General features: G+C 44.1%; 1 protein-coding gene across 1 annotated transcript in view; it reads right to left on the bottom strand.

The window, feature by feature from the left end:
• BRWD3 (bromodomain and WD repeat domain containing 3) overlaps nt 1-24463 on the bottom strand; it is a 1896258-nt gene that overhangs the window by 1454449 nt on the left and 417346 nt on the right. Inside the window, exon 16 of the mRNA XM_044057276.1 lies at nt 16879-17104. Within this exon, the coding sequence (XP_043913211.1) occupies nt 16879-17104 (226 nt within the window). The remainder of the gene's footprint in view (nt 1-16878; nt 17105-24463) is intronic.

Below are 24463 nucleotides of genomic sequence, written 5' to 3'. Positions count from 1 at the left end.
TTATCCTTGCGCTTTTTAGACAAAACTGGAGTTGGAGTATCCGACGACATAATATAGTTAAATGCTTTGCCAAAATAATGCTGGGCGAACTCCGTCCGACGCTTAATGGTGCGCTTGTTGAATGTAGCACAAAAACGACAGACCGAGACGTCGTGGTCTGGGCCTAAACAAGGAATACAGAGGGAATGAAAATCCTTATGGGGTATTTGCTTCCCACATGAAATGCAATTATTAACTGTCTGACATCGGTCTGAGGCAAGAAAAGTTTCCCCAACGGGGTACTTAACTTTCAAGAAGACTTCGGTTGCAAAATTTTCGTAATTTCAGGAGCTGGCCGACCGGCACTTGCGAACTGCTTCTGCTTCGGGCACCACGCGGCAAGAAAGACTGGAGAAAATGGTGTCGGCTGGTTCTTTTATACCCCTGTCGCACTGACGTCAGGGAAGAAGCGACGACAACTGACACCAGACCTAGACTTTGGAATTCGGCCGACCGAGGACCCGCCTGACGGCAGGAGAACCCATCTGTTATGACTGCAGCTGTATGCATGATGAACATCTGTACTATGTTCATCGTGTTTCATTGTTGCAGTCATTACAATTGGGTTGAATCCCAAAGCTATGGTCGGAAGGCTGATGCTAAATAGGATTAGGAGAGGCTATCAGGCCCTGCAGAACTGCAGTGGCAAAGCCTGCCCTGGATTTAGAGTAGAGAGGTAAGTGATAGTGCTTTGTAAAAGTATGCACTGAACTCCAAGTTGCAGCCTCTAAGATGTCTTTGGTTGGTACTCCTCTGAGGAAGGCTGCTGAAGTGGCTGCTGCTCTGGTGGAATGTGGCCTAATGCCCTTAGGCACTGATTTGCCATGCTGTGAATAGCAGAAACGAATGCAGTGGCCTATCCACTTTGAAATAGTCTGCTTTGAGATAGGCTTTCCTCATGATCCTGCAGCATATGCTACTAGAAGTTGTTCAGTCTTTCTTAAAGTTTTGGTTCTGTCCAAATAAAAGTGTAGCTGCCTGTGAATGTCCAAAGAATGCAGAAGTCTCTCACCCTTATTCTGTGGGTTTGGGTAAAAGGTAGGCAAGTGAATTGTTTGGTTAAGGGCAGCACTGGTCACTACCTTAGGCATAAATGTAGTGTTTGTCCGCAGAGAAACCCTGTCAGGATGGAAAATGATAAAAGGTTCCATAGCCATGAGTGCCTGTAACTCAGACTTGTCTAGCGGAGGTTATTGCAAGGAGCAGAGCTGTTTTCCAGGATAAGAATTTTATATCAGCTGCAGATGCTGGCTCAAACAGAGGCAGTGTAAGTTTTTTCAAGACACAGTTGAGGTCCCATGCAGGTATTGGTGCTCTTATGTTTTTGGCCCCTCTGAGGTATTGCCTTAGTAATGGATGAGAAAAAGGTGGTTCTGTATTATAATGAGCTGAAATGGCAGAGGCATGAATTTTAATTAATGAAAAAGAAAGGCCTTTATCCAGCATCTCAGTTAAGTAATGCAAAATCTGGGGAATATTTGGAACAATCGTGTCAATACCCTGTGCCTGGTTCCAAGCACAGAATCTCTTCCATTTTTCTGCATAAGATTTTCTGGTGCTAGGCCTCCTGGCCTCCAAAATAACATCCATGACTGCTTTAGAAAGAGGTGGGTCTTGAATGACTACATTATCCGCCATGCTGCCAGATTTAAGGTCCTGAGTTGGCTGTGCAGTATCCGACTGTCTTGTTGGGTCAGTAAGTGAGGAATTTGAGGAAATGTCCAATGTGGGCATTGAGACAAGCTCTTTAGGATAGGGTACCAGTGCTGGCGGGGCCACAATGGGGCAATCGGTATAATTTTTGGCTTCTCATCTGACCTTGAGGAGTACTTTGGGGAGAAGAGGCAGAGGAGGAAATGCATATACCGTTAGGTTTTTCCAGCTGAAAGATAGCGCATCCACTTTCCATGCTTGCTTGTGATAAGTCCTTGTGCAGAATCTTTGTAGTTGGCAATTGTGAGGGGAGGCAAATATGTCCGGGCATCCCCAGTTCCTTGTTGTCATGCTAAAGACTTGTGGATCCAATTTCCACTCGTGGGGATCCATTAGGTTTCTGCTTAGTTCGTCTGCCAGAGTATTTATCCTTCCTGGCAGGAATTGTGCTTGCAGATGTACTTGGTAAATCAATGCTGTGTCCCACAAGTTCATGGCTAGTCTGCAGAGGGGGTATGAATGTGTGCCCCCTTGCTTATGTACCACATGACTGTGGTATTGTCCGTCTTTATCAGTAGTTGTCCTGGATGAAGTAGATCCTTGAAGGCTATCAGGGCATTTTGAACTGCTAGCATCTCTTTTTGATTGATATGTAGATGCATTTGACTTGCGGACCATGTGCCCTGAATACATCTTCCTGCCATATGGGCCCCCCAGGCATAATCTGATGCATCTGTTGTCAAGGTCTGCCTGGCTGTGGGTAAGGTAAATGGCTGTCCCATGTTGTAGTGACAGGCTTTTGTCCACCATCGAAACTCCTGTTGCAGGCAGGGAACGAGGGTAATTATTGTTTCCAGGCTGTGGCAATGTTGAGTCCAAACACTTTTTAGATACCACTGAAGTTTCCTCATATGCAGTCTTGCATATGGAATTAGCAAAATGCAGGATGCCATGAAGCCCAAAGCCTGCAGAATTTTTCTTGCAGATAACTGGGTCTTTGCTGCCAACATTTTGAAATAAGTAGTCAGTTGTCTGTGTTTGACTGGCGTGAGATAAGCCATCTGGGCAGTTGTATTTAAGCTTGCACCCAGTAATATCTCTTGAGAGGGTACGAGTTTTGATTTATTTTTGTTTACTGTGTACCCTAGGCCTGTTAGTAATGTTTTTACAAACGCCAGATGCTGTAGTAGAGTGTCCTTGTTCTCTGCTTGAATAAGGCAGTCGTCCAAGTAAGGATATAGTTGAATTCCTCTGAAGCAAAAAGCAATTACTGGTGCCAGGCATTTTGTGAAGAGCCTGGGCGCAGTAAATAAACCAAAGGGCAGTGCAGAGAATTGGCAATGCATTGAGCCAGCTATAAATCTGAGGTATCTTCTGCATGATTGCCTGATTGGGACATGCAGGTATGCCTCTTTTAGGTCTAAAGTCACAAGTCAAGACTTTTTGCCCAGCATAGGCAGGAGCTGCTGCAGAGCTAACATTTTGAATTTTGGAATATCCAGGAATGTGTTCAGGATAGACAGGTCTAGTATTGGTCTCCAGGTTTTGTCCTTTCTGGGCACCAAGAACAGCCTTGAGTAAAATCCTAGTCCCTGCTCTTGCTGTGGTACTTGTTGAATGGCTCTCATGTCCATGAGGGATGAAACTTGTTTTTGTGCCTCTGCCCATTGATTGTGTGGCAGGTCTGGCATACCGTTTGGCCTTGGCAGGGTGTGAAAATGGAACCTGTAGCCCTGGGATATGATATTTAATACCCATTTGTCCTGGGTGATTATGTGCCAATTTTGTGAAAAAAGTGCTAGTTTTCCCCCCAAAGGAGCTGCCAGAAGACAAGTGTTTGGTGCTGGCAGGGGAAAGTCATTGAGACTGTTTCCTGTATGGCTGTGATTTTTCTTCTCCGCTTTTGGAGGTAGAAGCACCCCATTGTTTAGGCCTGTATGAGCCTTGGGGCTGTGATCTGCCTCTGGGACATCTGTATCTGCCTCTTTGTGGCCTGTCTGACACTGGAAAGGACCAATTCTTTGCAGGCCAGTTTCTGCTAATTCTGGGAGGCTGTACCTGTAAGAAATCCTTGACTGTTTGCATAGATTTTGCTTTATCCTCCATTTTCTTCAACACTTCTTCTGCTTTAACACCAAACATGGTATCATGTTATAATGGAGCATCTAATAATTTTCCTTTAACATGATCAGGCAAATTGTGTTCTTTTAACCAAGCATGTCTCCTAATGACAGAACCTGTAATAGCGGCCCTGCAAGAGGCCTCTAGAGAATCAAAACCTCATTGCAAAGTATGCTTTCCTACTTGTTCAGCTGCATGCAATAAATCCTGCATTTCTTTGTTTTCTGCACATTCTGAATTTGTCAACATTTTCTGTTTAAGCAGTGACATTAGATATTGCTGATATTTAAGCATATGAAATTTACAATTTAAAGCTCTTACAGCCAAGGTAGCAGAAGTATAAATCTTTTTCCCCATCTGTCCAGGGCCCTTGAATCCCTATCAGAGGGTATAGGGTTTTTTGAAGTGGAAGTCTTGACCCCTTTGGGACCCTGAGAGATCGTTTCTGGGTCTGCAGCAGGGTTGTTAAAGAAATTTATGTGAATCAGGAACCCTGTAGTATCTGTCTGGTTTAACAGGAGCTGGTGGCAGAGTCAGGAGACAGTCCAGACTCTGAAAATACATAATCTACAATGTCTAAAACAGGAGGAATGGCAAGGGGCCTGTGCTGAGATAATAAAAGGAAGTCTCTGAGCCTTTTCTTGGATTCTGAGTAATCTTGGCTCTCCCAGTGGAAATGCTCCCTCATAGTATGCAGGGTTTCCCCAAAAGAATAATCCTCAGCAGGAGAGGCTGAAGGAATAGATTCTTCAGCATCAGATTCCTCATAGGGAGGAAGAGAATATTCCTGTTCAGAAGAGGAATCAGAGGAAATGGAAACCTGATCTGAAGATGCATATTCTATCTCTTGCCTAGGCCTCTTATCAGGAGGGGGATGGGAACCTCTGATCAAGGTAATTAGGTCTTCGGCCATTTTAAGCATCTGTTGTTTAGGCATGGAGGCCTGTCCAGGAGAATGCTGTACTTGCTTCTTTGTCTTTAGAGCTGCTTTAGTCTTTGCCTTTGAAGATGAAGTTGGTTTTACATATAACTGTGTAGGCCTGAAAACACCCTCAGAAGCCGATGCCTGTTCAGCGGCTCCAGACCCATCTGAGGGAATAGTTTCTGAGAGTCCACTACCTGGAGTTTCCAGCGGCCTAGTCGGCTCCACATGGGAGTCGGAAGCGGCCTGTGGCTCTGAGATAGCGGGCGTCAGGGGCAGCGAAAGCACCTCACTGAGAACCGGTGAACTGGCAACAGGCCTAGCGGAGGCCTCATCGGTTTTGGACCTCGGATGCCTGTCCTTCTCTTTGTGCTTTTTATAAACTCTGGTAGTCGGTTGCTCCAATGGCATTATATAGTTAAATCTTCTGCCAAAATAATGAAATGCAAAATCGTACCGATGCTTAATAGTGCGTTGGTTAAATCTAGCACAAAACCGACAACTAGCAACGTCATGGTCAGGGCCTAGGCAAGGAATACAGGAAGAATGAAAATCCTTAGGAGGTATTTGTTTCCACATGAAATACAATTAACTTTTTCTGACATCGGTCTGGAGTAAGAAAAGTTTCCCCAATGGGGTACTTAGCTTTAAAGAAGACTTCGGATCTGAAATTCGAAATTGAAAATCTCAGGAGTCGTCCGACCAGCACTTGCAAACTGCTTTTGCTTCGGGCACCGCACGGCAAGAAAGAATGAAGAAAATGGCATCGGCTGCATCTTTTATACCCCTGGCGCACTGATGTCAGGGAGGAGGCGACAGCATCCGATGCCGGACCTAGACTTTGGAACTCAGGCCGACTGCATGTAGCCTGCCAGCAGGATAACCTAACTGTAAAGACTGCAACAGTGAAACAAGATGAACATCAGAAACATTCTTGAATAAAAACCTTTTGCTCTTGCAGGCGACTGATGGAGTAGAGATGACAGGCCTAGAAGGTTGCCGTTTCCTGTGGTCTTTTGTATACTTGGCTTGTATTCTATTAGCTGAGGACCTGACAAAGAGTTTTAGCTGGGTAATTTCTCTGAAAGTGTGGAACTGGGGAGACAAAGACATGTCAATTCCTGCAGTTCCTTACCTTTGGTTTGGAGGGTCTTAAAGAGTTCAGCAGCTGCTGAACCAAACAGGTTTTTGTTGTCCAGGGGCATATCTAGGAGCTTGGCTTTGATGTCATCAGGGAGGGGTTGCAGCCTTAACCAGGAGTATCTTCCGATGACAGATCCACAGGCAGCAGTCCTTGCAGGCACTTCCACAGCATTGTAGCTGCACTTGGAGTGTTTGCCTCTCTCCTGAACTCCTGCACACAAGTGACCAATCTTAGCTTTAGCAGGGGAGTCTGGGAGCTCTCCCAGTTGCTAAACCACATCTTCCAAAACAGCCACAGACTATTTGGCCATGTGCGTCTGGTAATTGATTGCTCTTACTGCTAGGCTGGCAGAAGTATAAGCTTTCTTTCCCAGATGTTCCAGCATTCTGCTCTCTTTGTCAGAGGGCAGTAGAGAGGTGGAGGGAAGCAACTGAGGTTTTACCTGTTGTCATGGAAATAACTGCAGGGTCTGCAAAAGGGGTTGTGTAGAGGAATGCAGCTTCCTCGGGCACCTTGTAGAATCTATCTGGATGCTTGGGTGCTGGGGGCTGTGAATCAGAGTTTTTTTTAAGCAGCCACGAAAGCATCCAGAAAAGCAGGGTGTACTGGGGACACAGCAGAAGGACTGGGAGACTCCAGTTGAAGTTCACAGTATCTCTTTTGGGTCTCTGTCACTTGACTGCCGTCCCATTTGAAAAAGTTTTGCATTTTGGTGATGGTCTCACCAAAGGTGGGGTCCTCACTAGGGGAGTCAGTGCCACTGGATTCCTCCCTCTGGTGAAGCATAGCCCAGAGGAGAAGCAATCTGAGAAGAGTAGGTGAGGGACTCATCAGATGAATCCTCTTATCCTGAAGAGACGTCCGGGGCAGGCCCCTCAGGGTAGAGGGCACAGGGGCCTGTGCAGGCGTTGGGCCCTAACACAAGGCCAGAAAGGCATTGAGCAGGTTCTTCAGTGAAGGCCTGCCAATCAGGAGGCTGTTCGACAGGTGAAGCAGGCAGAAGCTGAGAAACTGGTTTAGCTTTCAGTTTCCTCTTCTTATGGGTCTCGGTGGGAGTGGCTTCAGAAATGTAGTGGAGAATAAGAGGGCCAGACGCCGGCAGGCACTCCACTAAATCAGAGACTATGTCCTCATGTACCATGATTTGGGAGATGCCGTGCAGGCCCTCTGATACAATGAGCCTTGGTTCCCCACAGTGACAGTCAGATGTCTGAGATTCCCACCAGGACGAGACCTCAGGCAAAGGACATGTTTCCTCTGGGCCTTCTGCCGAAGAAAGCTCCAAGGACTCCGGTTCAGATTCCAGGCCTTCACTAGCCTCAAGAGTGATGGCTGGAGTGGAGGGCACAGCAGTCTATTCGGGCCTACTTTTTTTTGCGTTCTTGACTCGGGGCTCATCCAAGTGTTCCAAAGTTGGGTCCATCCTAGATGCTAGACACTTGAGTCTCTGATTTTCAAGGTATAGTTTAAGGCTGCAAGATGGCTTCTGAGGGTCAAGGGGACAAATACTACAGGTGACATGGTCGTGTTCATGGCCTAGGCGAAATAGGCAGAGCTCATGCAAATCCTTATGTGCAATTTGCTTTCCACACCTACACTTGCCCTTCCTACCCGACATGTAAACCAAAACACTAGCAAGTAACAAAAAAGAAAACCCCTAAGGGGTACTTATCTGAAGTCATATGAGGAAATTGCTTCTATTGGCAAAGCGACGACCGAAGCTGGCAGTCACACAAGCAGCAGAAAAGTTCTGAAGAGGTGCGTGTTGACGTCCGCTTTATACCAGATGTCTGTTTACGACTGACATCTGAGAGAGGCAGGGGACATCACGCACACCCTAGCAGTAGAATTTAACTTTTGTATAGTGGGCGGATGTACGAGAATTCAGCAGAGGCAAACTCCCTGACATCATGAATTCAGCACAATACGAAGAGAAGGATATTAGACCTTCCCTTCTCAACAGTGACTGATGTACATGTTAAATATCCCAAAACAAGACATTATTTTAATTTTTTTTAGTTGTAAGGTATCCAGGATTTACACTAACAAGGTAAGATAGTCTAGCAGAAGTTAATATAATATAATATTGCACTGCTGCAGACAGCTATAAAAACTGTACTGATTACATTACATTTACAATTAAAATAGTAATTTTCCCCTGTATTTTTACACAGGTGACTGTCTAAACCAATGGTCTTTGCTTAAGAAAAACATTATCTATAGTTTAACCCAGACAGCCTTGAAAATAAGAAAATGAGTTGCTTATTGCATTTGCAATGCCATTAGCTTCTTTCTTCACTATTAGCATAAGCTTTCAGTGGGAAACAAGAAGCCTACAGGCTCAAGCAATCAGCAGAGGTCTAACAAAAGTAATACATGTTCCTATATCCATCTGCAAAGTTACTAGCTTTTTTCACTACTAACTGCTTTTACTTGAAGAAATCAATCTGCAAGCATGTGCATATAAGCTATAAGTGGGAAATGCACATTCAAAAGAGTTATTGTGTATAATATGTGGGAGTAACAGTTTTCTATCGTTATCGCTACTCTGTCCATATTACTATGAGATGTACATGGTCTTACAGATATAAATAAAAACCAATTAGTACTGAATTACATTAGTAAGTGCAAGGTGCAAATAAGTAATGTTGCAGGAGACACATCTGGATAGAAATTAAGAGTTATGTACTCACCACAACTTGGCATCTATGCTATGCAGTGTCCTTCATCACAGACAGGTCACGGATACGACCCTCAGATTCGAGCAGTCAAAGTGAGTGGCAGCTCCTGAGCTCAAGCTCCTCCCTTCTGACTTCCTACTACCATAATCCTCAGATTGAGTTTGCTAAGCGAATGTCCCTTACAGGGACCTAAATTATTCAGAAAACACATACCGCCAGCCCACACACCACCTCCAAGCTTCCCTTGGCCACCAGAAGGAGGGGGACGGAGAGTGGGAATGTGATGAATAATGACACTGGATAGCACAGATGTCAAGTTATGGTGAGTACATAATCTGATGCTATCTGTGTCATTGATCCTGGATGGGTCAGAATCCCCAGCTACCCAAAATCCTGGGAGGCCTCAAGAAATGACATCCCAGAGCACAGCAGAACCGAAGGATGCCCTACTCCTAGACACCAGATCCAATTTACAGTGCATCACAAAAGTATGATGACTTGACCAAGTGGTCGCAGCATAAATGTCATCCTATGATATCCTAGCCCAGAACGCAGAGGATGTAGCCACAGACTTAGTAGAGTGGGCTTTGAGAGGTCTGGGAAGATCTTTGGTAAGCTGATAGATATGCCCTATGCAGGAAAGAATCCAACGAGAGAGGGAGACTTTGGATAAGGCCATGCCTCTCCTAGCCTGAGAAAACACTACAAATAGTTGGTCAGATCTTCAAAATTCTTCAGTCCTGTTTAGATGGAAATGCAGCTGTCTATGCACATCCAGGCAATGCAGCTGATCCTTGCCTTTGTTAGAATAATTTGGGAAAAAGACTGGAAGCTTAATACACTGGTTCAGGTTATTTTCGAAGCCACCTTGGGAACAAAAGAAAGACTGGCTCCAAGGGGAAACCTTGTCCTTATGGAAAACCATAAAAGGGGGTTTTATACAGAGGGCTTGCAATTCAGAAACTCTTTTGGCAGAAGTGATAGCAACTAAAAAGGCAGTCTTCCAAGACAAGAACTTATCACAAGCTGCAGCAGGTTCTAAAGGAGTAACGGTCAAAGACTGCAGTACCAAGGAAAGATCCCACAGAGGGGAAGGGTCCTTCAAAGGAGGGCGAAGTAAGAACACTCCCTTTAGGAATGCTTTAGATAATCGAAGAAAAAAATGGGCTAACGTCCTGATGGAAGTTGGATATCACCGCCAGCTGAAGCTTTATCATAGAAAAACTAGCCCCTTGATGAAAGAGGCAAGACAAGGACAAGACAGCCGACATGGGGGCTGAAAAGGGATCTATATCCCTTTGATGAACCCAAACAGAAAATTTCTTCCATTTGCTGAGGTAAACGTTCTTGACAGATGGCTTCTGGGAAGCCAAAATAATATCCTTCACCAGGGAAGGTAACTTAGTTTGGCTGATTATAACTGGAGGAACAAGACTGTCAGTTTCAAGGACTTCATTTTGGGGAGGGAAGCCCCTCTGGGTGAGAAATAAGAGCCAGAGCTGGATCCAATATCCAAGGAGGACATTTTAGATGAGACCAGAGAAGGGAGAATCATGCCTGTTGAGGCCAAAAGAAGGCAATGAGGATGAGCTGAGTGCTTTCAGGCACCAGGCTTTCTGCAGAACATTGGGAATCAGGGGGATAGGAGGACAAGCATAAAGGAGACCCGGTGGCCAATTGTGAATCAGAGCATCCCTGGGGGACTCCCTGGGAGGGGGGATCAGGGCAAAAAAGGTGCAGCATTTGTGATTGTTCCGAGATGCAAAAAGATCGCAGCACAGGGACCCCTAAGTGCGAAGATCTGGTTCACCACTGACTGATTCAGGGACCACTTGTGAGGACTCAGAATGGTCCTGCGCAGCTTGTCAGCTAGAATGTTGGATTCACTGGGGATGTGCGTTGCAAGGCGAAAGCGGCCTGAGGCTATCGCCCATTCCCAAACTCTCATGGCCTTTCTGCACGAAGGGTAAGATAGTGTTCCCCATTGTTTTCTGATGTAATACCAGACCACTGCCATGTTGCCTCTTTGAACAGTTACCGTGCTGATAAGGAGGAAGTCCTGCAAGGCTTGCAACATCAAGAGGACTGCTCTCATCTCGAAGACATTAATGTGTAACTTGGTCTCTGAAGGGGTCCCACGTGCCTTGGACCATCCTTCCCTGGACATGCCCCCTCCACCCCAAAAGGGAAGCGTACATGGTCACTGTGGCGTGGGGCAGAGGAAGGCAAGATAGTCTCCCCAACAGGAGATCCTGGGTCTGAACCCACCAAGACAGGTGAAGCTTGCAGACCTTGGAAATATGGATCAAGTAAGACATAGGATGAAGACAAGGAAACCATTGTACTGCCAGACTCCACTGGAGCACCTGCATGTGGAGCCTGGCCAGAACCACCAATTGGATGGATGCAGCCATCGACCCCAGAACTTGAATGAGATGGGCTGGGACTTGGTCCTTTCCAAAATGGAGCAGACTTGCTGCTGGATGGTGGCTACTCTGCCAAGAGAAAGGGTGGATGTCTCCAACACAGTGTTGAGAAGCATCCCTATAAATTCTAGTCTTTAACTAGGGAAAAGTTGCGACTTCGGAAAATTCAGCGTAATCCCTGGATCTTGAAAAAGGTTTAGGGTGAAATCCACAGCTTGAAGACGATGATGCTTTGTGGGAGCTGTATGGAGCCAATTGTCCAGGTACAGGAAGACCTGAAATCCCTGCAGTCAGTGATGGGCTGCAACCACTGCCATTCATCTGAACACCTGAGGGGCTGAGGTGAGACGGAAGGGCAGGGCCCTGAAGTGATGGTGATTTGCCCCTTGCCGGAAGCGCATAAATCTCCTGGAGTGTCTATTTTTATGTGATACATGTGTCCTTGAGATCTATGGAGCACATCCAGTCATCCTTGCCCAAAAGCTGCAGAATGGACTGAACAATGAACATTCAGAACTTAGACTTCTGGACTGACAGGTTCAGCCGAATAAGGTCCAGGATGGGACACAGGTCTCCTGTTCGTTTTTGGCACTAAAAAGAAGGGAGAGTAAGTTCCGGATCCTTGCTGTCCTGCTGGGACCTTTTGGATGGCACTTTTGCAGGAGGTCGCGGACCTCTACGACAGCCAACTCCCTTTGGCAGGGTGGGACATCTGGGAGGGACTTCTGTGGTAGTGGTGGGAAATCGAATGGAATGACATAACCCCTGGATACAATGTTGAGCACCGACTGGTCCTAGGTGATAATAGCCCAGGCTAGTTGGTGCAGGGATATCCAACCCCTGACTGCCTCCAGGGTAGGGCAGTCTGGCAGCACTTCAGGGGTGCTGCTTGGGCTTTTCTGAGAAAGGCTCTTGGAATCCCTGATTTTGCAGACCCCCTCTGCCTCTAAGGCGGCAGCTGCTGTCAAACCTCCTCCCTGGCCAGAAGAGAAGAAATCCTGTGGAGCATCCTGGAAGGAAGACAGACTTATGGAACCACAGCTTCTTACTGCCCCCTCTTAGTCTTAGAAAAGGACCACTGGGGAGTAGAAAACTTGATACAGACAGCCAACAATGTCTTACCCTGCCTGCTCACTGCAGGTCAAAGTCTCTGACTGAAGGACTAAAGAGGTTAGACCCATCAAAAGGGGCATTACTGAAGGCTGCCTTAAAGTTGTCTGCAAATCCACATAGGCGGTGCCTGATGGCAATGCCTGTACCCGTTGCAAGAGAGGTGACCTCTACAGAGTTTGAGATCATCCTCATCAAAGCACTGGCAATGGAGGTGAGAGTAATGAGCTTTGGAGAAACTGTCTTCAAGCTCTCTGCAGGCAATAATTCTGAAAGGGTAATGGAGAGTTCTGACACAAATTCCCTTTGCAGCTGGGTGAAATGTGCCACATAGTTAGCTGCCCTCAGTCCAAAAGTGGCAGAGGTGTAAATGGGCTTCCCAAATAGGTCCATTGCCCTAGACTCCCTGTTAGGGGGGATGGACTGAGAAGCTCTGTTCTGTGAGTCCTTTTTGGTGGCTGCTGCAACCACAATAGCATCCACTGGTACACCGTTGCTCCAGAAGAGCATTACTTTGGGTGGGGGTGGGTGGGGTGGGGTGGGGGGAGGCGCGAAGGAATTTGTCTGCTCTCTTGGGCACTGGTTCCACTGTGTCTGACTCCTTCCAAGCCCTGCTGGCCATGAGCTGAACCAACTCATCAACAGGGGGACACCCTCACCCTGAATGCTTTCAAGAACACGGATTCCTCAGAGGACGGAGTTGGGGTAGACCAACCACCCCACTCCTTAAGGACTTCCAGGACGTCTCAGAACATCTCCCTGAGTGGAAGTCTGGGGGACCCGTCCCCTTCATCGAAGTCTGTGTCATCGGTAAGAGACTCCCGTGGGAAGTCAAGGTGCCTAGTCTTGCACGACCTCTTCTGAGGAGGCTCCTCCACAGGGAAGAGAGGACCCCAAGGGGGGTAACTCCCCTCTGGATGTGATCTTGGGGTGGGTAACTCTGGGCCAAAGACGAGGACTCACCACCCAAAATGGAACCAGGTAACATAGGGTTCAGAGCTGAGGGGGAGGAAGCCGACCTTCTGGACATGGTCCTCTCTATCGCCTGAAAGGCCGAGGGAATGGATGAAGCCCCAACCCCATCTCCCCACCGGCCAAGTCCATGTGGGGGGAGGGGGGAACCCGGTCCAGTGCCTACACCACCGGATATCAGTCCCGAGCTTTCCAAGGCAGAAGTCCCCAAGGAAAGAGAATGAACCGAAAACTTTGGACCCAAACCCACCCCCTGTGGCCTGGGTGGACATCTGGGCACAAGTTAAGGCAGACAGTGAGGAAAGATTGGACCCAAAGTGGCATGGGAGTAGGAGTACTTCCTGACGCCAACTGACGCACCTTCGACGAGCCCTGAACCTGGGGCACCAAGCTCTCAGGAGGTCAGTCAGGGAGAGAGGAGCATGGGGGTGGAAGAGGGACCCTTAGGCACACTAGGGGAAGGGAGTAAACTCCGTTCCATTTGGGCTTTGAGGAAACTCATCATTTGGTCCATATCGGAGAGGAGCAAACTTCTGGTGGACCTAGAAGAAACAGATGAGTGATCCAAGTGGGTGGACAGCCTACAGCCCCTACAAGAGGATCTTTAGATCCAAGAACCAGGATCGGACTGGTAAGTCTACCATGATGACAGTCTCAGTCGGCGCACAGACAGCTGATGGAGATGGAGCAGAGGACAGAGCCGACAGGTCCAAGACAGTCGGTTGAGCCAATGGGGACCTTGTCCCTACAGGTGGATCAGAGACCCTGTCAGTCCTGGAGGGTTCAGAGCTGGCCTTAGAAGTAGAGGTTCTCAGAGCCAAAGTGCCTGAGGCTGGACTTGGGTCCGGAGCACTTGGATCAGACAGCCTGGCCCATATTCAAGAGTGATTCCTAGAGGAATGCTTCCTCTTTGGATCAGGGGGCACCTTCCATGGGGATCCTGAAACCAAGGAACCCCCTGAGGCTAGACCCTTTAGTAGCAGCTTATTCGTATGGTCTAGGAGAGCCCTGAGTTGAATCTGGCACAAATGTCGCATTCAACCTCTAAATGGGGCTCTCCTAGACAGTAGCCGCACTCCTCATGCGTGTCTGTGGAGGTCAGCTTGCAACCACATAAGGAGCATCGTTTGAAGCCCACAGGCTTCTCAGCCATACCAGCACACACCAAACACCACACACACACACACTTCATAGGGAAAGGCGACAGAAGGGAAAAAGGTGGGAAGGGACAACGCCAGAGACAACTAGTGGGAGGGAGGAAGCCTAACTCCAAAAAGCTACACTAACAAAAAACCCACTAGGATTACTGCTCCCACTAAAAATGGGAATAGACTGAAAAGGCAGAAGAAAAACCCTTTAAAAAAGGTACTACTTAGCTTTAGGCTTGCCCAAGCTCAGGAACCAACTGTTCACAACTGTGGTAAATGAGATCTGAGGACTACGGGTAGTAGGAAGTAAGGAGAAGGGAGGAGCTTGAGCTCAGGAGCTGTCGCTCACTTTGCCGGCTTGGCTTGGATCCGTGACACATATGTGATCAATAATGACACGGATAGCATCAGATCATGTGAATTTGACAAAGGCTTGCAGGGTGGATATTTAGCAAAATATTAGACAAAAGAAAGGTGAAGTAAAACTGATTACTAGAGGGACTCCAATAGTAAAAGAAGAGGAGAAAGTGATAACAAAAGGTAGATTTGTGGTAGTAACAGGATCAGTAGCAGAGGAGAACTATGCTGGCCTGTATATTCCATCTAAAACTATCACGGAGTTTAAAGAATTTTGGGATAAATAAGCCCTCAGCAGGGATTATTTATGTGTGGGGAATGGAACCTGATTTGTAATACTGAGGATGTATCAAGGGACTTTTAAGGGAAGATTTAACACATGAGGATATACTTCTGAAGAACTGTATGAGAACATTTGTATAGAAGACATCAGTCCGGTTATAAGAAAACAGAATTTACATACTCCCCATGGTGGAATACATGTGCTAGACTGGATAGAAATTATATTTCACAGGAACATGCATATTTAAATGAAAGCCTTGACACACATCTAATAACCATTTCAGATTATGTACCAACATCAAGACAAAGATGCAATGTAATTAATAGTGAGACACAGGCCTTTTCCTGCTTTGAATTTAGGAAACAGTGGAAATTATAGAAATTATTTAGAAGGGTTAACAAATATTAAAGTACTGCAGAAGGGAATCGGAGAAGTGCATGCAAGGAGAACAAGGCAGTCTTTGGGTAATATGCATGAGTTTAGAAAAAATGCTATTAAACAACTATATTTTGATAACTCCAAAGCATAAAAACCTTCAGCACAACTCTGGCAACAGAAAGTATAATGGGTTATTGCCAAATCTAGGGAGCCTACAACAAGAGAGCCTATAGAGGGTTTGGACATATGTTGGAAATGTTATGAACATCTGCATAAAGCAGTGGGATGTTGTAACCAAGAAAAAGCACACATGGAAATACTTCAGGAATACTATTATGCCAAGGTTATAGATGATGAGGCTCAATGATTAATAGCTAAGAGAAGAGATTGTATAAAATGATGTATAATCAACCAACAGGGGAGTCGCCAGGAGCAAACAGTATTCCTCTGGAAGTGTGAAAGCTGGAAGGAAGAAAATAAGAAATCTGGAAGATTTTGTTTATTATTTTAAAAGTACCAGTATCTTGGAAGAAAGCTGAGATGACTATTACCCAAAGAGGACAAAGACCCTTTAAGATCCAGCTTTATACAGAAAAAAGTTTAAACCATGATTATTATTGTTAAAATCTATACTGACTAAAAGAAAGATGAAATTTTGCTAAAATTGAAAGATATGATCAATGTGGACTCTGAGTGGAAGCAAACATTTGGCAACATTAACAGAAAATATGATCCATGAAGGAAGAAGAATACTAGAAGACATCACACTACTGTTTGTTGCCCTTGATGTAAAGGGAGTATAAAATCTCAGCTGACTGTATTGCATGAGCAGGACAATGGCAGTACTTGCAATTCCCTAATAAAATAAGGTCAATTAGAAGGATATATGAAGAAATGATGGCAAGAATTAAGGTGGGATGGCTCCACTCAAACAAACTATGCTTGAACACAGGAACTAGGCAAGGTATATGTCCTCTTTCCCAGTTAATTTGCTTTTATTTAAAGCCACTGGCAAAGAAAATAAGGGACTCCAAGTAATCCAGAGATATGAATGTTTATGGTAATCAAGAAAAATACACTTTTTTGTACTTACAAATTCAGAAAATGACATTTCTGCTCTTATGGATCATTTTGAGACAGTTGTGTGTGGGTTTCAAGATATAGAATTAATGAAGATAAAACAGCTGCAACAGTAAACTATGTACCCACATGAGCTGGTTCAACAATGTATGATGAAATACTTGCGTATATGGACTAAAGCCGGTTTGTCTCGCAAGCTAAGGTATGTGGAAACAGACTAAAAATGCAATGCAAAAATGGATAAATTGTAAACTTGATTACAGAAATAGACAGTGTTCAGCTACACCACAAGGCTAGCAGAGACACACAGGAATATCAACTGTTTGGAAAAAAAATCAGGAGATATCAAAACTGGTCTGCTACAGGAAATCCTCAATGAAGAATGATTTTATTTTTTTCTGAAGAAGTTTAACCATGGCAATTCATATTTAAAATGTAAAACCCACCTGTATATGAAAATAATGTATTCCTTTGTTTCCATCTACAGGTGCATATTCATACACTTATACATAACAAAGGAACAGACTTAAGACAACAAAACCTTCAATAATGACAAAAACTTACCATTTGCTACATATCCTAGCTGTGGAATAAGCTGCTCATCTTTGCAATTCTCCCGCCCTGGAACAAGTCTCTGGTAATGCGTAGGATGGGGGTTACCCTCTACATCTACTAGGAAGGGGGGAGGCATAAGGTGGGGAGCCTGCTGGGTCTGCTCATCCAGGACATAGTTATTAGCATCTCGAATGAGAGGTCGATAATCTGTATGAAAGAACATCTGATCTGGAACCTAAAAAACACATTAGTAAAACATTTTGGATAAAAAAGAAATAATGCTTGCAAATTCACAGATGACCACTTTAGTGTAATAATTCAACTTAGTTAAAAAAAAACTAACATATACACCCACACTCACAAATGCACACATGTGGGATTACTTCAAATGATCTAAACAGCATATGACCAACAAAATATGGACATAAAAGCATCCAACAAAACAGAGAAAATCTAATCACATCAAAAAAAAAGCATCTGCAGTGGGGCAAGCCCCCACACTCCCTGATAATTATACATACCACCTCCGAAGTCACATAAGGCTTTTTGGAGTTTAGAGATTTGTGTCAATATTTTTCCTGCCACTCTTATGCTGTTTAGATCAATTTAACCAATCTTATGCATAAACATACATTGCGCACACACATACTCTACCAGGGTCTGAATGAAGAGTTAAATCAGCAAGCAAAGGAGAGTAGTATTGCTAGAAATGAATTCATCCTCAGGTCTTGGTGAATACCTTCATGAGGTAGACCCTGCTCTTCACAAAATCTCACAAATACAACAGTTATGCATAGACTGTATTTTATACTTGTACAATTTGGAGCTTTTCTCCCTAGGCCTATATTGAAAATGGGTTTCTGCCCGGTTAGACTTTCCTGGTAATAAAATATTAGACAATTAATAAATAAATCAATAGCTAGCTAGCATACATCATAGCCACAAGTAGGTTAAAAATAAAACAGAGCTGAGTGCAGAAGACCTAGGATAAAAAAGTGCAAATCCTGGTAGGCGCACTGGTGCCAGGACTGGAAAAAATGACAGTTTAGAAAATCCTCAAGGCACAAACATTCCTGGAATGGGGCAATGCCAGGCTCAGTGGGAGGGATCGACCCTCTGTTGTAGAAGGAAGTAATAATCCACAAAAACTGATAGGCCAAAACATAGCCACACAGATACCAGAGTGGACTATTACGGATAAGAAAGAAATGTTACCATCATCCAAAAAGCCCAGAATTTCCAGACAGAAGATATACAAAGGGATTCAGAGCAAAATCAGAAGAAAAATAGTTGCGCAAGAAAAACTCCAAAAAGCTTCAAATGCAAATTTGTTTTCGTTAATATAACAGATTTATGAAAAACATTATACAGACCAGGAAACTATGGGATGTCTGGAAAAAGAAGCAACTGAGGAACTGCGAAAATTTAAAGAACAAAATCTATAGATTTTTGAAAGGTATAAAAACGTTTGGACATGGGAAGAGAGAGATCTGATATGCTGTAATATTTACGCTAAGGAGAAAGCCAAATTAATCAATACAAAAAAGCTGCCTCAAAGATATTCGAAGAGAAATCCAGCCAAAGGCATCCAGCTACAGAGTTTCACAATACAAAAAAGATCACAAAGAGGGAACACAGAACAGACCATTAAAGTAAAAGTTAAAAAAAAAAACAGAAGCTGAAGTTATGGAATACCTTGTGAAGTGAAGGATTTTGTGTAAAAAGTCTAACATGGGTTATATCATAGCATGATGAAACAAGTCCCCCAATTAAGGAGAGAAAGGAGGAGTAGGTCACATTTGAAGCAGAAATATGGACATGGGAAAGAGATTTTATACGGTGCAAAGTAGAAAGCAAAACTAATCAACACAAAAAGAGCAGCACCAAAGATATTTGAAGAGAAATAAAGGCAAAGAAATCCAGATATGGAAAATTTTACAATACAAAAAAGAAAACACAGGGCAAGAGTATAAAAAAAGAATTAATGGAGAAGTTAAAGAAATATAAACAGATAGTATGGATTAGCTACGAAAGTAAGGATTTGGTGTAGAAAATCTAACTCTGGTAACACCACAGCAGGATAGAGTAAGGGATCCCCAAATTATGGAGAAACCAATACAGCGTGAAACATCTGATCAGTTGCCATATGAAGTTACTTTGAAGCCTTCCACGGGAAACCAGTACAAAAGTTCAGTTCGAATTGCACAGCAAGGGAAGGGTATGGAAACTGGCAATTCTGACACAGTTGAAGTTGTGGAGTGATAGGCCACTCAGTACCCATAAGAAAGAGCAAAAGTTAATGCAGGATGAAACTAACGAGAAAGTGTCACAGAAAGATGTCCTGAAACTTTCTGTAGAATGCTCACAGCAAATGGAGAACTAAGAATATGCCCTTAGTTTAGAAGAAAATTATCTAACAGAAGAGTTACTTAATTTAATAGAGATTGACAGACATATTAAGATAAATGAAAAACAGACTACAGAAAAATCAATAAAACCCAAAAAGAGGTTTGATAAAAAATGAAAACAGTAATTTAGCACTGTTCATAGAAATTCATGCGATATAGCAGAAGTAACGATATATTACTGTGTAGCTAAATTAACAACAGATAAAGTCTCACCACAAAAACACAGGAAGGGAAGAAATCAAATGCAATCATGGAAGTATCAAACAGAGAAAACTATAAAGCAATTAAGACCATGTCACTGTTAGAGTATAGAATAGGGAACAGATCAACAAAAACACTCAGACAGACATGATAAAGGCAATGCGCAGTATCAGAACAAATCAAGATCTATCGTGTACTATCGCAAATAAACCAAAAATGTCAGCACAGGCAGAAAAACTTAGAAGATATACAAATATAAATAAAAGTACAAAATAAGCAAATTACTGATGACCCAAAAAGTTTTATAGAGAATTGGGAAACAAGGCAAAAAGAACTGAAACATCACCAAAGAAATAAATATATTTTGGAGAAATGTCTATGAAGATCCTGTGGAACAAAGATGCTGAATGGATAGATGTAAAAGAAAGAATAAATAGTTCAACCGAATATGAAATGGGATGAGCAGCCAGAAAAATGTTAAAGTTAAGAAAAGCTAATTTGAAAACCCCAGGCCCAGATGCAGTACCTAACCTCTGGCTAAAAGTATTAACATCTTTACATGTAGATTTAGCCATGAGTAAGAAAGAATAGTTGTGAAAAATCTTACTATAACCATAGATGTCCTTCTCTTCCATGTTGCAGTATTCTTAGGGTGGGATTCTCTGCCTCAAGCGACCCAAATGTCGGCTCCTATAGAAAAGCTTAAGCCTGGCTGCTGTAAGTGTGTGAGACGTCGCACTTAGGGCCATAAACCAGGGACCTTAAATGTGATATCTGCCTGCACAGTCCTCAGAACCTATGCCCAGTGTGACAATCCCATAGAGAATAAAGTGCAGTTTTGCACCTACCATAAATGTAGATGTTCGAGTGTTCACCCTGCTGCAGTCATCACACTTGGGTTATCCTGCCATCAGGCGGTCCCGCAGTCGGCCCGAATTCCAAAGTCTTGGTCCGGCGTCGGTTGCTGTCGCTTCTTCCCTGACGTCAGTGCGCCATGGGTATATAAGAGGCATCCAACACCATTTCCTTCAGTTTTTCTTGCCCCAGATGTCAGGTGCCCCCAATAGGTAGACAAAAATAAATATATATATATATATATATATATATATATATACATATATATATATATATATATATATATATATATATATATATATATATATACATACATACATACATACACGCATACATATAGCTATATAAAAATAAAACAAAACCCTTAGGCACAAGCAAATACACCACAGAGGTAGTATAGGATAGAGTGGTAGAGATAAGTTCAGCTAGTTCAGCGGGGATGGAGGGAGGGTAACCTGGACTGCAGCAGGGTGAACACTCGAACATCTACATTTATGGTAGGTACAAAACTGTACTATGTTCATCGTGTTACCCTGCTGCAGTCATCACACTTGGGTAGAATCCCAAAGCTAAGGATGGGAGGTGGAGTCAGACAGGGTTAGAAGAAGCTAGTAAGCCCTGTAAAACTGCAGTGGCAAAACCAGCTCTAGTCTTAGAGTATAGAGGTAAGTGATAGTGTTTGGTGAAGGTGTGCACTGAACTCGAAGTAGCAGCTTCCAGAATATCCTCGGTTGGCACTCCCCTGAGAGAAAGGCTGCTGATGTAGCTGTAGCCCTGCTGGAGTGGGGTCTAATGTTAGCAGGTACTGTTTTCCCATGATGTGTGTAACAGAAATGTATGCAATGCCCTATCCATTTTGAAATGGTCTGTTTTGAGATAGCTTTTCCTTGTGATCCTGTAGCATAGGCTACAAAAAGCTGGTCAGTTTCTCTGGAAGCCTTAGTTTTATCCAAGTAGTAACGTAATTGCCTGTGAATGTCCAAAGAGTGCAGGAGTCTTTCTCCTTTGTTCTAGGGATTTGGGAAGAAGGTGGGCAAGTGAATGGTTTGGTTTAGGGCCATACTGGATACCACCTTTGGCATAAAGGAAGGATTCGTTCGGAGAGAGGCTCTGTCTTGATGAAAAATGATGAAACGTTCCACTGCCATTAGTGCCCATGGCTCTGAGACTCTTCTAGCTGAGGTTATTGCTAGTAGTAGGGCAGTTTTCCATGAAATAAATTTTAAATCAGCAGAAAAAGCTGGTTCAAAGGGCGGTAGTGTAAGCTTTTCCAAAACAAAGTTGAGATCCCAAGTAGGTGTTAGAGCTCTCCTTGGCGGTCTTAAGTTCTTAGCCCCTCTGAGGAGCTGTCTCAGGAGTGGATGTGAGAATAAAGGAGGATCCGTGCTGTAATGAGCTGAAATTGCTGAGGAGTGGATCTTAATAGATGAAAAGGAAAGTCCTTTGTGTAACATCTCAGTTAAATATTGTAGAATCTGAGGGATGTTTGGATCAAGGGGGTTTAGGCCTTTAGCCTGGTTCTAGGCGCAAAATCTTTTCCATTTGTCTGAATAGGTTTTCCTGGTGCTGGGTCTCCTGGCCTCCAGAATGACATCCATAACAGCTTTGGATAAAGGTGTTGGCTGGTTGTTTAGGTAATTTGCCATGCAGCCAGGTTTAAAGTCTTGAGCTGGCTGTGTAGAATCTGATGATCTCGCTGGGTGAGCAGGTGAGGAATTTGTGGCAAAATCCATGGTGGGCCGTGGGCCATGTTCCTTAAAATTGGGTACCAATGCTGGCGTGGCCAGTCTGGTGCAACGAGTATCATTTGTGGTCTCTCTAATCTGAATTTCAGCAGTACCTTTGCTAGAAGAGGTGGTGGAGGGAAGGCATACATTGTTAATGTTTTCCAACTGAATGAGAGGGCGTTCACTTTCCAAGCTAGTGGGTGGAAGGTCCTTGTCCATAATTTTTGAAGGTGGTTGTGGGGACTTGCAAAACAGATCTATGTCTGGGCATCCCCATTTTTGAGTTATCATTGCAAATACTTGTGGATCTAGATTCCATTTGTGTGGATCCATGATATTTTTGCTTAGGTCGTCTGCCAATGTGTTTTTCTGTCCTGGCAGGAATTGTGCTTGTAATTGAACCTGGTAAGACAGTGCAGTGTTCCACAAGGTCATTCTTGCCTGCATAGAGGGTAGGAATGTGTGCCCCCTTGCTTGTTTATGTACCACATGACTGTGGTATTGTCTGTCTATCATTAGTTGTCCTGGGTGTAGAAGGTCCTTGAAAGCTGTTAGGGCATTCTGTACTGCTAGCATTTCTTTTTGATTGATATGCAGATGCCTCTGATCTGAAGTCCATTTGCCCTGAATGCACTGCCCTGCCATGTGTGCTCCCCAGGCATAGTCTGATGCATCTGTTGTCATAGTTTGCCTGGCTGTGGGTAAGGTGAAAGGCTGACCCTTGTTGAGGTGACATGCCTGTGCCCACCATAGAAACTCCTGTTGAAGGCAGGGAGTGAGTGGTATCATTGTTTCCAAGCTTACACTTTTCAGGTACCATTGTAATTTCCTCATATGCAGTTTTGCAAATGGTATTAGTAGTATGCAAGATGCCATGAATCCCAAGGCCTGCAGAATTTTTCTTGCAGGGAGTTGGGTCTTTGTTGCCATTATTTTGAAATATTGAAACAGCTGTCGTTGCTTGTCTGGCATGAGATAAGCCATCTGGGCCGTTGTATTCAAGCTGGCACCCAGGAATATTATGTTTTATGAGGGCACTAGTTTTGATTTCTTTTCATTTATTGTGTACCCTAGGCAACTTAGAAGGTGTTTGACAAATGCCAGATGCTTTAAAAGAATGTCTTTGCTTTCTGCTTGAATAAGGCAGTCGTCCAGGTACGGGTATATTTGAATTCCTCTGTCTGCAGTATGCAATTACTGGTGCCAGGCATTTTGTGAAGACCCTGGGCGCAGTAGATAAGCCAAAGGGCAGTGCAGAGAATTGATAATGCTTTGAACCTGCAGTGAAGCGGAGGTATCTTCTGCAAATTTGTCTGATAGGGACATGCAGGTATGCCTCCTTGAGGTCCAAAGTGGCTAGCCAAGCATGGGAAGAAGCTGCTGTAGTGTTAGCATCTTGAATTTTGGTACTTGCAGATAGGTGTTCAGAATTAAAAGATCCAGAATGGGTCTCCATGCCTTGTCCTTTCTTGGGACTAGGAAGAGTCTTGAGTAAAATCCTTGTCCTTGCTCCTGTGTAGGTACCTGTTGAATGGCTCTCATGTTCATGAGAGCTGTAATTTGTTTTTGTGCCTCTGCCCATTGATTTGGTGGCAGGTTTGGCATTCCTTTGTTCCTTGGTAAGGTATAAAAGTGGAATCTGTATCCTTGAGAGACAATGTTTAGAACCCATTTTTCTTTTGTGATGATGTGCCAGTTGTCTGCAAAAAATGCTAGTTTTCCTCCCAAGGGAGTTGCCAGGAGAGATTTGCTTGGTAGTTTGAGGATAGTCATTGGGTTTGTCTTCTGCTAGCTTGGGGCCTGTCTTCTCTTCCTTTCTCGGTAGCAGACCCCATTGGCGAGGTTTGTAAGGGCCCTGTGACTGACCTCTGCCCCTTGGGCATCTGTATTTGCCCCTCTGTGATCTGTCTGAAGCTGGAAAGAACCATTTTTTGTTGGCCAATTTCTGCTGAATCGAGGGGGTTGTACCTGCCAAAAATCCCTGACCGTTTGCATAGACTTTTGTTTCAAAACCTCTTCTGCTTTGATACCAAATAATACATCCTGTTGTAAAGGTGCATCCAATAATTTTGCTTTAACATGGTCAGGGAGGGTTTGTTCTTTTAACCAAGCATGCCTACGTATGACAGAGCCAGTAACAGCTGCTCTACAGGAAGCTTCCAATGAGTCAAATCTGCATTGTAAAGTATTTTTGCCCAACTGTTGAGCTGCATGCAACAGATCCTGCATTTCTTTGAATTCAGGCAGTCCTGAATGTGTGCTCATTTTTTGTTTTAACTGAGACATTAGAAATTGTTGATATTTCAACATGTGAAACTGGCAATTTAATGCTCTCATAGCCAGAGTAGCTGAGGTGTATATTTTCTTTCCCCATCTATCTAGGGCTCTGGAATCCCTTTCAGA

This window comes from Protopterus annectens, chromosome 15.part0 (genome assembly GCF_019279795.1).
Source record: "Protopterus annectens isolate FY-2018-M chromosome 15.part0, PAN1.0, whole genome shotgun sequence".
NCBI lineage: Eukaryota > Metazoa > Chordata > Ceratodontiformes > Protopteridae > Protopterus > Protopterus annectens.
Note: the sequence above shows the minus strand (reverse complement) of the source record. Positions and strands in the feature narration are given on the sequence as shown.